The following is a 13,895-nucleotide window of genomic DNA, read 5'->3' as shown; positions in this document are numbered from 1 at the left end:
ATTTTTTTCCCAAATAAAATGTTTGCTAAGCTTTACAACTGCAAGCTCACTGACATGTCACCCTAAGAAATCTTTCAGGGAGCGGGTGAGCTGGCTCCATGGGTAAATGGAGCTTGCTGCCAAGCCTGAGGGTCAGAGATCCAGAACCCCCACGGTAGAAAGAAAGAATTGGCTCCTGCAAGTTGCCTTTTGACCTCTCCACTGTGCCATGTCATACATGTACATCACCCCTCCCACACACACATAAAAAAAGAAATGTAATTTCTAAAAATAAGTCTTACGAAGAGACACGCTGCGTAGCATGTGCAAAGCTCTGGGTCTGATTATTTGTAGCATAAAAGGTGAGAGAGTACTTAGGAAGAGGAAGGGACCAGCAAGCAGGGAGGACAAGACAGACAGCAAGGATTAAATACATTGCACACATATATAGAAGTATCAGAAAACTTTGTACAATATACTATGTAAATAACTAAAGGGGTCACACATACCTTTATCTTTGACATGTGACACTAGAGATTCAGGCAACTATGAGCCACTTGATGTAGACACTGAGCTCAGAACCCATGACCTCTGCAAGAGCAACAAGTGCTCTTAACCACTGAGCCATTACTCCAAGTCAAAGACTTTGTCTTTATTTTTTAATTATGTGTGTATATGCACATGGCAGCAGTACTGCTGGAGGCCAGAAGAGGGGATCGGAAGCTCTGAGATGGAGTTGCAACCACCCGCCTTGGGAGCTGAGGACAGAAAACAGGTCTTCTCCAAGACTGTTGTCATCCCTCTGGCCTCAAGAGGTTTGGTTTTTGTTTTTAGTGTATTTCTTATTTTATTTATTTATTTGTTTGGGAGCATACACATCTTGGCACTGTGGAAGTGAAAGAACAGTTTGTGGGGACTGGTTCTCTCCTTCTATCATGTGAGTCCCAGAGACTAAACTCTGATCATCAGGTTTGGCCACAGGCACCTTTCTCTGTCTTGGCCATTCGGCCAGCCCCATGACCTGTTTTGTAATTACACACCTCTTCAACACTGCAAGCTTGCTGAACCATCAGCCGCTTCTTACTTTCTCTCCAGGCATCCCAGTGTGGAGCCTTTAGCTTCTGGACTGTATTGTTGCAATGATTCCCAGTCATGTGGAACAGCAAATGCTGTTTGTACTACTCAGAGTGGACAGCACAGGTGAAGTCAAATTCCAAAACTTACTTTTGGGCAGCATTATTTAGATGTAGTGTAAAAGTGCTGTCTCACTCTTATTACAAAGCCTTTACAGGAAGTGATGGCGCAGGCCTTTAATCCCAGCATTTGGGAGGCAGAAGTAGGTGTATCTCGGTGAGGCTGAGGCCAGCCTGTCTACAAAGCTAGTTTCGGGACAGGTAAGGCTACACAGGGAAACCTTGTCTCAAAAAACCAAAAACCAACCAAACAAATAAGCAAACCAAAAAATCCCCCCAAAACCAAAACAACAACAACAAAAACTCAAAATCTTTCATTTTTAAGATGAAAACAAAATTTTACCAATAAATCCAATTTCTAAAATTAGTTCTTTCAACGCAGGTTTGGAAATGAGAGATCAGGGGCTGGAGAAATGGCTTAGTGGTTAACAGTACTGGCTGCTCTTCCGGAGTTGCTGTGTTCAATACCCAGCAACCACATGGTGGCTCACAACCATCTGTAATGTGATCTGATACCCTCTTCTGGCATGTAGGTGTACATACAAATAGAGCACATAAATAAATATTTTAAAAAGAAGAAATAAGAGATCAGTGCATGGAAATCCCTGATGAACACTTGGAGAAGAGAAAAAGCAAACAATTTTAGACAAAAAGACCTGAATGAGCTAGGCTGGGGGAGGGGGAAGGGGGGGAGTGGGGCTGGGGGTGGGAGTGGGGGTGGGGAGGGCATGTCTGTTCTCCTGCTCTAGGGGTGGAGACAGGAGCATTGCAAGTTCCAAGGCAGTCTGGGCTACAGAGCAAGACCCCATCTCAGAAACAAAAAGAAAACAAAAGAACACCGTAGCCAGAAGGTTTTTTTTTTTTTTTTTTTGAGACAGGGTTTCTCTGTGTAGCCTTGGCTGTCTGGACCCACTTTGTAGACCAGGCTGGCCTCGAACTCACAGTGATCCACCTGTCTCTGCCTCCCGAGTGCTGGGATTAAAGGTGTGCGCCACCACGCCCGGCTCACAGCCGAGAGTTTTGGGTTCTGATTTGACTCTTACCCTCGCTACCAGCTGTCTTCACACACAGATCTGCCTAACAGAGGCCAAAGCATACTTCTAGAAAACCAAGTACCCAAAATGACAATCACCAGGATGGAAATACCTTAGGGAAAACATGCCAAGGCCAATTAGAGCATCTTGCATTTGAGTGACTACACGGCTGTCTGAGGAACTGTCAATCCTGCAAGTCAGAGCTCCGTAAGAAAGAGCGCCTACCTACTCAGTGGCAAAGCTGGAGGCAGAGACCAAGGTCCTCCCAGTAAAGCACCCAACCAGTCTTCATATAAAGCAATTCCCAAGTTTATTAGCCATTAAAAAAAAAATGATTTCTCAAAGTTAATGTTTGTTTTCTGTAAAATAATACACGTGCGCAGAAAATCACTACACTTTTGGTCCAAGATATGCTGGGCTTTTTCCTTCTTCTTCAGATGATGGCTAGACGTAGCCAAATCTACGAACGCGTGTACTTGCCCCAAATGTGCAACATGAATACAGAAGCAATGAACAGAAGACTCATCACCAACACCGGAACAGGGCCCCTAGAAAGGAGAAGAGAAGGCGTGCTTACTTCAGCAACAAGGTGTGCCGAACAATGACGACTGCCCAAGGGCAAAGTGGGGGCGCTATATCACCCAAAGCGAACCCCAAAACTGATATGTGGACAAAGCAGGGTGATGACTGCAGGATGTACGGTCTCCTGTGGAAACACAGCACATCATGCACGAGCAAACCATCTGCTGTCCTAGACATAACCCCCCAGACACGCTTAGTTTTATGTACTTAATATATTCCACAATAAAAAGAAAAGTTGCCCAAACTACAGTGTATGAGACACACAGGTGCTTTGAAGTCTATGATCCATTCAACCTGCACAAACTCACGACAGAGGGAGACAAGTATTAATTAGCCTTATTTTGTAGGTAAGGAAACCTGAGGCTCAGAGGGATTCTTGCCTAAACACACCCACAACAGAGGTGATTCCCCACCTCAAGCTCATTTTACTCCTTTTTGGAAGCTCTTTTTGTTTTCTTAAGACAAAGTCTCTCTGTATAGGCCTGGCTGTCCCAGGCTAGCGAGGTCCACCCGCCTCTGCCTCCCTAGTGCTGGAGTTAAGGCATACATCACCACACCCAGCCAAGCTCTCATCTTAACACCATGTTCCGGGCAGTGTGCATTAAACTGACTTGTGTTCACGGGCTTTGTGTAGAAAGGGAACAGATTTCTCCCATCTGCATTTCTTTAAATCCAACATTTCTATAAAGAACTGGCAAAAAAAAAAAAAAAAAAAAAAAGAATTGGCTCACATGTTTCTTAATGAGACTACACCCAAACCGTGAACATTTACTCTAAGCACGGCCCATACCAGTTGTTTAGAGAATTCAACAGATCTCACTTCACCTCTCAGACACAACTGGGGAGTAGAGATTTCAGAAAAGGAATCGTTAGTCAGCAAGGCATTATCGGGACCGGCATGAGGTAGCAGTAGTACCAGACTGGGTAATAAGCACTGCAGAGATCAAGGTCTCTGCTACCTCATTCTAAAGTCTGTACAACTAGAGAGCAAGCATGTTTATAGAGAGTATGGAGGGGAACAGCACCACACTGTCTTCCTCTCTCCTCCAGGCACCACTGCTAGCATCAGCCAGAGCACAAGTGTGAAAGCCGGTCACTCACAAGTGTGCCTGTGGCCTACTCCTTACCTCAAGTCTATCTCCCCACCTGTAAAGAGGGTTGCTATGGCACCCATCTTAGAGCTACATACACTCACCACAGACTTACAGCAGGCTCTCAGGAAACACTATTATCCACCTGAAAATCTTACAAAATCCCCAGAATGAGCCAGAACAAGCTCATAGGTGTTGGCTGACAGCATATTTGTAGGTAGGCATTCTCAACTGTGTCCCTTCACCAGAGCACATTTCTGAGATGGTTAGGACACTGGTTATAAAACTTCAAGGTCCAGTTTCTACCAGTTCTTGGGAGGACCATACCAAAGGACTCACACGGTAAACAAGAGCCAGACTTGCCCAGACAAGGGTCTCCCATATTTCTGAGCAATGTATCAGGAAAAAATTCAATAAATGAATTAAACCAAATCCCCTGGGTTGTAGGAAAAGCTTCATAAGCTGTAATCTAAGCGACACTGTTTAAACTAATTGCACTTCTGTCTCTTTTCTACTTAACAGCAGTAGGGGAGGCATGGGCCTCAACAGTCAGGTGTGTTCCGCCTCCTATTTGTGTCTGAGCATCTCAATGCCTCTGAGATTCCTCATCTGCAAACTGACACAGTTCCTACCTCAGGAAGGCCTGTCAGACAGAAATGATACTAAGTTTCCCTCAAAGCAGCAAGGGCTACAGGAAGGAGGGCTGCTGTTATCATCACTTATTATGCACAGGGTTTAGCCTGGAAGCAGCAGAAAAAGCTGGCCTAAGAGGTAAGTGAGGCACAGGACAGATGTTGCCTGGATGTCACTTCCCATGAGTCCTCCCAAGGCTAAGCTTGGAAAGTGATGCATTCAACCCCAGGGTCTGCTTGTCACCCTCCCACAGCAAGAAAGCCTAGGAACTTTTGGCAACACAACATCCTGGGAAATTTCCATTAGGCTGTAATAGCATCAGCTCCCACCTCAAGGCAACTTTGAAAAATCACCCAATTCCCATTCAAATGGCTCCTCCCATTGCTCAGCCAGGTGGGGCCGGAGCACCAAATGAAGAGCAAAGTCCTCTTATTAGGCAGCTTCCATTCAGTTCTCTCAGCCCGTCCTTTACCCGACCCTGACGCAACAACAGGAGGCTCTTTTCCCTTTCAATCACCCAGAAAGGTGTCATTATGTACCCTAATCTGACCCATTAATTGATGAACAGGCAAGCCAGACCCAGCCCACCTGGCACAAACCCAGTGTTTTATGTCAGAGACAGCTCCCACACACTCAGCCACCAGCACAGATACCCTACAGGTCTGCTCTGCCACTTACACTTTGAGCCCTGGGGAATCTTCTGTGTAGAATCGCCACATCCCCCCAGTCCCTGCAGAGGTGGTGCGGCCTGCGCTCCGGGTCCCGCAGCTGGCATTTTTTCTGAAAGGGATAAAAATATCATTAGCCTTTTCTAAGAAATCCTTTTAATAACATAATATATGCTTCTAGTAGACAGGCTTTCTTTAAGGGAAAAAAAAGCAACCTGTAAGAAGAAAAAACATAAAAACCATCTTTACTAGAATAAACTCAAACTACCTTTGCCTCTCTGATCTTACGTTCTACGGACTGAGTACTACCTGCCATGTGCCAGTGTGTACAGTAACTGCCTGTGCCATGTCTAGCCTCTTCAATGGGCAATGTGCCTCAGTTTGTCTTCATAGGTATTTCTGTGAAACTAATTAATAAAGCCCTATCTATAAATGCCCTTAATTTATAATTTCATTCTGAAGAGATTAAAGGTTGGTTTAAAATAACTGGGCTCGCTGCAGAATTTTTTAAAAGTATTAAACTTAAATTATATCGAGGTCCCCTAAATGGAGCATGTGCGTGATGAACGAGTACTCGGCAATGCTCCTGAGCTGCTCTGATTTACTGACCATCAGTCTTAGAGGGGGCAGGATGTGAAAAGCAGAAAAAACACACAAACAAATGCAACCAGAACTTGTCATTGCAAAAGGACGGAGGCTGGTGTATGGAGCCGGCATGGCAGACAGAGCAGACCAAAACCATGACCCTCAGGACCAGGACCAGACCCAGACTCTCCTAGCAACCATCCTCCTGGGAGCAGGGGGCATCAGCCAGCCCTGGGCTAAAGTGGAAATACATGGGCCTGAGCAGTAGGTGGCAAGAAGAGAATCCAAGGGGAAAAAAATCTTCAGCCGTATCATTGCACCAGAAGTGTTAGGTGTGGAAAAAGGAGAATTCCCTCCTTTAAATCCCACTCCCGTGTGTGAGCTGCCAATTCTTGATCTGTCTGAAAGCCCACCTCACAACAACACAGTCTTGGCATGACATTCTGAATGGAGAAATCCTGTCTATAGCAGAGGGAGCTTATCCTCCCACCTGAGTGGAAGAATGGAGCCTTGGTCCCAGTCTCATGACAGAACTCTCAAGTCAGTCAGTGCCAGTGGTTTGGGCTGTTCTGCTAGAGAAGGACATTGCAGATGCATTAGTTTTGGGCTACAGTAGCCTGGAAACATACAACTCTACGTATGACTGTTTCTTTGGGAAGACTGATTGTAAACAGCAGAAAAGATGTACAGTGTGTTCAGCTAACTTGTGCTCTTAGAAAGCTTCCCTGGGCAGGCTCCCTGAAGGGTGAGTACCTGAAATCTCCTTCTGTTTTTAAAAAGGGAGTTAAGGCCAAAGATGAGCCCAGTGACCACAAGGGAAGTCATCATCTGAGCCACAACTACAACCATGCACTTGCTGCTATCCCCACAACCTCTGAATTTGGCTGTCTTCAAAGCTAGAATTTCAAGATACCTACAGGATTCAGTAGAATTTCTTGTTACTCCTGCTACTAGCAGTAGGACAGACCAGAGGATCTGAAAACCAGGGTCCATAGAAACCCCAAACCCTGTTCACAATTACCCCCTCATGATCTTATCTGGGAAGCTAGCTGAGGTTCCTAACAGAGCCGACTTTCATCTCTCTCTCTCTCTCTCTTTTATTTATGTATATAAGTGCTCTATCTACATGTACACCTGTCCACCGGAAGAAGGCTTTAGAGGGTATAGATGGTTGTGAGCCACCATGTGGTTGCTGGGAATTGAACTCAGGACCTCTGGAAGAGCTTTTAACCGCTGAGCCATCTCTCCAGCCCATCCACTTTCATCTCTTAACCTACAATGGAGCCTACACCTTCTTCTTGCGCTTTAACAAAATGCTTTTCTTCCTAACCATGTGCATGCTTTCGTCTTCCACTATGGCTGCTGGCATGTGCTGGACAACCCCAGCTCACTGACCTACCTGTTCATTTACTGTTCCTTTTGCTTAGGTGTCCCGTCCTCCCTACACCGGCATGTCACTAGCTCCACTGCATCTCATGGGTACTCATGACCACTCATCCTGGATACCCTACCCAAACTCAACTTCCTTAATTTCCTCACTCAGCTTCCTTAATTTATTGAACCCATCACTTGAAATTACATGACCTATTTCTTTGCCTTTGTTATTCATGGACTCCCACACTGGATGACAGCTCAGAGAATGCAGACAAGCCCTGGCTATCTTTTTTACAAGTACATTCTCCAAGGTAAAGCAAAGCTTGATGCGTGACAGACCTTTAGTTATTATTTGACGACTGTCTTACTATCCCTAATTGTTCCACCATCTTAATATGTCTAATTCCCAGCACTTCCACATGAACACCATGTAGCTAGCACTTCACAGTTTGTGGTCTCTAAAGTATCCTCAGTCACTTTCATTCCTGTAGCAGCTTCCTTTTCCACTGTATCATGCAGAGTAAGGACCCCAACCCCAAATTAACCTTAAATCGTACCCATTTCTCCCTGAAGCATTACTGCTACTCTTACTTCATTCAGAGAGAGAGAGGGAGGGAGGGAGGGAGGGAGAGAGGGACGGAGGGAGGGAGGGAGAGAGGGAGGGAGGGAGAGAAGGAGGGAGGGAGGGAGGGAGAGAAGGAGGGAGGGAGGGAGGGAGGGAGAGAAGGAGGGAGGGAGGGAGAGAGGGAGGGAGGGAGGGAGAGAGATGCAAATTTCACACTGCATAGTGCACAGCATCACTATCTTCGCGGAGAACATATTCTTAGACAGCCAACTGCAATTACAACTACCTAACCAGAAACAAGTTTCTAGAATGAATTTTGTAGTCTCTCCATACACATAGCCACAGGCTGTCTAATGTTACTGGCCCGACAATTCTAGATCCTAAAAGATGCCACCCGTATCTATCACTTTAACGTTGCACCTGCCGCCTTACAGTTGTGCTCTTGTGCTCTAGCTGCCTACTTTTTTACTAAGTAGACTTTCATACATTTCTGGTTCTTTCAAAACGCTCAGATGGCCAAACTTCCCTCTTAACTCCGTCAGCTAATTTGGGACTGTCTGATTGTTTCTGACTGTTCTGTTACAACTTCCTTCTCCAAAGTGCAATCCGTTACATGCATGTTCAAACCACCTAGTTTACATTCACTACTGTTGGTTTAGATTTTTCCTACTGTAGTCAACCAGAGAAGTCCTTCGCATCCTCTTTGGCTGTTGTTTGCACTGTACTTTGTGTATGGTACTAGGGATCAAGCCCAGGACCTTGCACGTGCTAGGTGGCTCTCCATTACTGAGCTATACCCACTATAGTACCAAGCTTCCCTCTTCACTTTTTTTGTTTGTTTGTTTCAAGACTGGGTTTCTCTGTGTAACAGCCTTGGCTGTCATGAACTGGCTTTGCAGACCAAGCTGGCCTCGAACTAACAGAGATCCACCTGCCTATGCACACCCGGCCCCCACCCACGTGCCACCCTCCCCCAGTCCCCAACCCGCCCCCACCCCCACCCCGCCATGCACCAAGTGCTGGGATTACAGGTGTGCACCACTGCACCCAGCTCCCTCTTCCCATTCTTAAGGGTAGTTTTAAAGTACTCCTTCAAGTTTTCGAGCTTTACCCTTCTCTACAAAAACCCTTACTAGTTGTTCCAAAAATAAAGTTGATTGATTCCATCAGCCAACATTTACTGTGGCATGATTTAAGAGAGGAGCTGGAAAAGAGGATCTGGGCAGTCTCTTGTTTAAATTCTCTTAACAAAACTCTAATGGGATGATTATGAGTTCAAGCGTGGGTTATATGAGACTGTCTAAAAAAAAATATTAGAGCTGGGTGGGGTGGCGCATGCCTGTAATCCCTAGGAGGCAAAGGCAGGCGGATCTCTGTGAGTTCAAGGCCAGCCTGTTCTACAAAGCGAGTGCAAGACAGCCAAGGCTACACAGAGAAACCTTGTCTCAAAAAACCCAAAAAGGAAAAAAAGAAAGAAAGAAAGTCAATTATTTGAGAAGAGAGCAGACCTAATGAGTACAGTGAACACAGAGAACAGTAGTGAGTTCAGAATTGCTGGATCACAGGAGGGAGAAAAGAGAGCTCCCTTTTAAACCATGCACCCACCAAAAACTTACAGAGAACCTAAGTGGAAGAGTAACAGCAGGCTGGAGGATAGACGGCGGTGAAAATGCAAAGTAGAAGTTTAGGGCTAAACTGGATTGACACAAATGGGGCAAGAGAAGTAACGAAGTCTTCCTGTTAAGTCTGGCATATGGCTGGATAAAGACGATACAACAACAGAAAGAGTGGAGTTTCTAGTCTTCTGTAAATAAGTGTACAGTAAAGACATTTAAAAATAAGGAGGCAGTGAAGCTGAAGAAATGGTTCAGAAGTTAAGAGTGCTTTTAACTTCTCCAGAGGACCCAAAAATCAGTCCCCAGTAATCATGTGGTGGCTCAAATCATTCATAACTGCGGTTCCAGGAGATCTGGTGCGCTCTTCTTGTATGTGGAAGAACGTGATGCACATACACACATCCAAAAAATAAATAAATAACTACACGCACAGCTGGGGTGGGGAACTAGGGTGACATACTGTTGTTAAGACATAGTTTGTTAGACTGAGTGTATGGGACCTCCCGAAAGGTAAAGCCCCAGAGATACGAGCCTTATGCCATCGCTTTTCCCAAAGTTGTTCCTAATCCTAGTCTAATTTTAACCAAGGGGGAGAGGGGAAACCATGCCTCCCTCCTAACGGGCCTTTAACTACTGGATGGCCACGTCAGCTCGGGCTCACCTGGCCCCTTTGAATCTTCCTACCCTGGACGCTCCTTCCCGTAATGCCAATTCCTGGGCCCCTCAGCTGTCCCAGCCCGCAGCGAGGACGCCCCCGGGACACTTACCTCTGTCGGACAGTGGATCCCGCCGCCCGCGCGGCCACTGCTTTGCTGGGAGAGCGCCCAGAGGAGCCCACGTTGGTGCCACTGGGCGTCGGACCCGGCTGCAGGGAGAAGCAGACAGACAGTGAACATTGCGAGCTCTCTTCAGATCCCGCACCCACCCGGGAAGCTGGGGAAAGCAACGAGGTCCCAGAAAGGAAGGGAGACCCCGTGGAAGCGGGGATCCCGCACCATGCTGATGCTTCAGAGCAGCAGGAACAGGAGGCTAAGGAGAAGACCGTCGGGAAGTTGCCCAGCACCCAGAGCACCAGCGAAGACTGGATCTGGCACCGCCCCCAGCCGGCTGGCAGGGTCTTCGCAGACGCTAGGATGTCTGGGCTGTCCTAAGATATGCCTGGAAAAATTATGCTGAGAACAACCGAACCGTGCGAAACTACAGACATCCTGCCTCTTTTATTTGATCTCAGTATCTGTCAATGTGTTCAAAAGCACCAAATGGAAAGCTTTAGACACGTTCACACAATAAATTAAGTCAGGCATTTTCTTAGCGGCCACAGGTTTGCCGCTGATGTGTCCTAAGCCTGACGCACGCGTAGTTGCCATGGGTCGGCTTTCAGGAGGCAGCAGAACCAGAGGCGGGGTTTGCCGAAGCTTGAGCGAGGAGCGCAGGCGTGGCTGTTCTACCATGGCTGAAAACCTGTACCGAACCCGGTCCCGGGTGTACAGTCCATCTGTGTTGTTTCTGCACCCAGACATGGGCGTGGGCGGTGCCGAGCGACTGGTGCTGGACGCGGCGCTGGCGCTGCAGGAGTATGGCTGTCAGGTGAAGATATGGACGGCGCACTACGACCCCTACCACTGCTTTACCGAGAGCCGCGAGCTCCCGGTGCACTGCGCCGGGGACTGGCTACCTCGCACCCTAGGCTGGGGCGGCCGCGGCGCCGCCATCTGCGCCTACGTGCGCATGGTCTTTCTGGCGCTCTACGTGCTGTTTCTTTCCGGCGAGGAGTTCGACGTAGTGGTGTGCGACCAGGTGAGGAGGGCACCAAATCTTGGCTGGGGGAGGAGCCTCTTCTGTTCTTTTCTTTTCTTTTCTTTTCTTTTTTTTTTTTAACCTGTCCAGCAGGAGGCCCCAGGGAGAGAACTGTCTCCAGTTTTAGTATGGACCCTTTAAAATGGCAGATCACAGGGACACCTCCCTCACCCATCCCTTCGTTGAAGACCCCTGCTTGAGGTAGGGCTCACATGCCTAATTTTAAATCCTAGTGCTGGGACTAAAAAGGTTGGACCCAGGGGCTCGCTGACATTAAAAGTCGCCTCTGGTCATTCCTTGTATCTGACTCCGTTGACTCATATCTTCTCGGTTATTCCTATTACCTCCAGGTCCCATCCGTCCCACCCTCTCCAGTCTTCCTCACACCGCCATTCCAGTGCTTAGCCGTGCCCTGGATTAAAGTCAAGCTAAACATATCATTGCATGTCCCAATTAAAACTTTACCATGGCCCCTACTAGTCTTTGGAGAAAAGTCCGAAGTTATTATGTCTTGATAAGTGGCCTCAGGCTGGCTTCCCAGCTCACCACCCTCTTGCCGCTACCTCCCAAGTGCTGGCTTTACAACACAGGCCACCTTGTTGGGTCTGCCCTGTGGTCACACTAGCTGTGTATCTAAGGCCTTTTTACAACTCAGGGTTTGGGGGTTGGCAGGAGGTTGGTGAGCGTATTTGTATCTGTACAGGTGTCTGAACTTGCCTGTGGAAACCAGAGGTCAGTGTCAAGATATCTTTCTCAGCCTCTACCTGAGCAGTTTTGAGTCAGGAGCTTTCACTGAACCTGAAACTGAAAGATTTGGCTAGACTTTCAGGCAGGTATGCAGTCCCGAGTTCCTTGAGACAAGTCTTCAGCCCGCATCAGCCCCCCACCCCAGAAACATTCAGCCTGCCACAATGGCTCTAAGGTTTCTTTAATTATGATCCTGAGTTGCAGGAAACCACCCTGAGCAAGCTATATCTTCATAGTTAATGTAGATGTTTACCCAGATCCTGCGATTCAGAAATACCAGGCAGCCTACTGTAACAGAGAGAAAAGATAGTGACGACGGCGGCTGATGTGACCAGTCTCTTACCTACTGTTTTACCTTGGTTAGGTGTCTGCCTGTATCCCAGTGTTCAAGCTGGCCAGACGGCGGAAGAGGGTCATGTTTTACTGTCACTTCCCGGATCTGCTGCTCTCTCAGAGAAACTCTGCCTTGAAGCGCTTCTACAGGGTTCCCATCGACTGGATCGAGGAGTACACCACAGGCATGGCAGATCGCATCTTGGTCAACAGCCAGTACACGGCTTCCGTCTTTAAGGACACCTTCAAGTCCCTGTCTCACGTAAACCCTGACATCCTCTACCCATCTCTGAATATCGCCAGCTTTGACTTGGCTGTTCCCGACAAGCTAGGTGACCTAGTCCCCAAGGGGAAACAGTTCCTGTTCCTCTCCATCAACAGATTCGAAAGAAAGAAAAATCTGCCCCTGGCGCTGAGCACCCTGGTCCAGCTCCGTGAAAGGTTGCCATCAGAGGACTGGGAGAAGGTTCACCTGTTCATGGCGGGCGGTTATGATGACAGAGTCTTGGAGAACGTGGAACACTACAAGGAGCTGAAGACCCTAGTCCAGGAGTCAGGGCTTGAGCAGCATGTGACCTTCCTGCCATCCTTCTCGGACAGACAGAAGATCTCGCTCCTCCATGCCTGCTTGGGTGTGCTTTACACTCCAAGCAATGAGCACTTTGGCATCGTCCCTCTGGAGGCCATGTACATGCAGTGCCCGGTCATCGCTGTTAATTCAGGTGGGCCCTTGGAGACGATTGTCCACAAGATCACGGGGTTTCTGTGTGAGCCTGACCCAGTGCCCTTCTCAGAAGCAATGGAAAAGCTCATCTACAAACCATCCTTAAAAGCTACCATGGGCCTGGCTGGAAAAGCCAGGGTAGCGGAGAAGTTTTCCGCGGAAGCATTTGCAGAGCAGCTCTACCACTATGTCATCAGACTGCTCTAGTCAGGAGAGTGTAACATAGGGTCTATATGCTACATGCACTGCAATCCTTCTTATGGGTTGTAGAAGCACCTTTGAAACCAAAAAAAAAAAAAAAAAAAAAAAAAAAGGAGCTAGAATCTAGTGCTAGTGAGATAATTTTTTTTAAGTAGACTTGAGTCTCGAATGTGAGCCTGTCTACACACCTACCTGTTATTTCCTGAAAATATCCTTAATGCTGTAATCATTCCAAATCTCATCAGTGTTGTTGAAAGAATAGTAGAAATCTGCTGCTAGCAGGCTATTTTAATTCTGTTTTTCGGGATTATTGTTCCTTCATATATAAAGGTTTAGTCATCCAGTGCCTTAATTGGCTTTACTAGTTTAGGTCTTACCATTGTCACAGTTGATTGATTGGACTTCAGAGTGTTCTCACACTCAGTTTACTTAAAGTGTCCTCCAGTAGCTGCTAGGACATTTTTGTTTGAATTTTGCCTGGATTTGTAGTGAGAGTGCTCATTATTATTTATTGATTTTTGTTTGTTTGTGTTTGTGTTTTTTGTTCTTGTTTTTTTACTGCCAACTTGACAATAAAAGATGTTTAGCGTAGGAAGAGACTAGAAGTAGGTCTGGGCATCTGTGCTCCACGTTCATCTTGTTCAGTAACTGACTCTGAAGTCAGAGACTGTAGACAAGACAGCTGACATGAAGGAGGACTATCATTTCGGTTTGGCTTACTGTGTCAGAGATTACCCATGTTTGGCCTTATTTCTTTGAGCCTGTACATAGAC

General features: G+C 47.0%; 2 protein-coding genes across 3 annotated transcripts; one reads left to right on the top strand and one right to left on the bottom strand.

The window, feature by feature from the left end:
• Window positions 1-2,511: 2,511 nt before the first annotated feature.
• Window positions 2,512-10,367, bottom strand: Sec61b (SEC61 translocon subunit beta). Its single transcript, XM_051161886.1, has 4 exons — window positions 10,316-10,367; window positions 10,088-10,185; window positions 5,191-5,292; window positions 2,512-2,754 (listed from the first exon to the last, which is right to left on the bottom strand). Exons 1-4 carry the CDS (start codon window positions 10,316-10,318, stop codon window positions 2,667-2,669), a joined length of 291 nt encoding a protein of 96 aa, XP_051017843.1. The 5' UTR covers window positions 10,319-10,367; the 3' UTR covers window positions 2,512-2,666.
• Window positions 10,368-10,660: 293 nt separating this feature from the next.
• Alg2 (ALG2 alpha-1,3/1,6-mannosyltransferase) lies at window positions 10,661-13,348 on the top strand. 2 transcript variants are annotated; one of them, XM_051161838.1, is made up of 2 exons: window positions 10,661-11,117; window positions 12,229-13,348. In XM_051161838.1, exons 1-2 carry the CDS (start codon window positions 10,686-10,688, stop codon window positions 13,126-13,128), a joined length of 1,332 nt encoding a protein of 443 aa, XP_051017795.1. In that variant the 5' UTR covers window positions 10,661-10,685; the 3' UTR covers window positions 13,129-13,348. The 2 variants fall into 2 exon arrangements, with proteins under 2 accessions (XP_051017795.1, XP_051017802.1); XM_051161845.1 differs by having other exon boundaries at window positions 10,916-11,112; window positions 12,297-13,348.
• The last annotated feature ends 547 nt before the right edge of the window (window positions 13,349-13,895 follow it).

This window comes from Acomys russatus, chromosome 2 (assembly GCF_903995435.1).
Source record: "Acomys russatus chromosome 2, mAcoRus1.1, whole genome shotgun sequence".
Taxonomy (NCBI): domain Eukaryota; kingdom Metazoa; phylum Chordata; class Mammalia; order Rodentia; family Muridae; genus Acomys; species Acomys russatus.
The sequence above is the reverse complement of the archived record's forward strand: the minus strand, read 5'-3'. Positions and strand labels throughout refer to the sequence as shown.

Bases quoted from the DNA above. Each gene is read 5' to 3' on its own strand.
- Sec61b (XM_051161886.1), bottom strand. The intron at 5,293-10,087 runs GTAAGTGTCCCG...TATCCCTTTCAG, and splicing joins GGATCCACTGTCCGACAGAG to AAAAAATGCCAGCTGCGGGA. The intron at 2,755-5,190 runs GTAAGTGGCAGA...TCTCCTTTCTAG, and splicing joins GATTCCCCAGGGCTCAAAGT to GGGCCCTGTTCCGGTGTTGG.
- Alg2 (XM_051161838.1), top strand. From the start codon at position 10,686: ATGGGTCGGCTTTCAGGAGGCAGCAGAACCAGAGGCGGGGTTTGCCGA. The intron at 11,118-12,228 runs GTGAGGAGGGCA...TACCTTGGTTAG, and splicing joins ACGTAGTGGTGTGCGACCAG to GTGTCTGCCTGTATCCCAGT.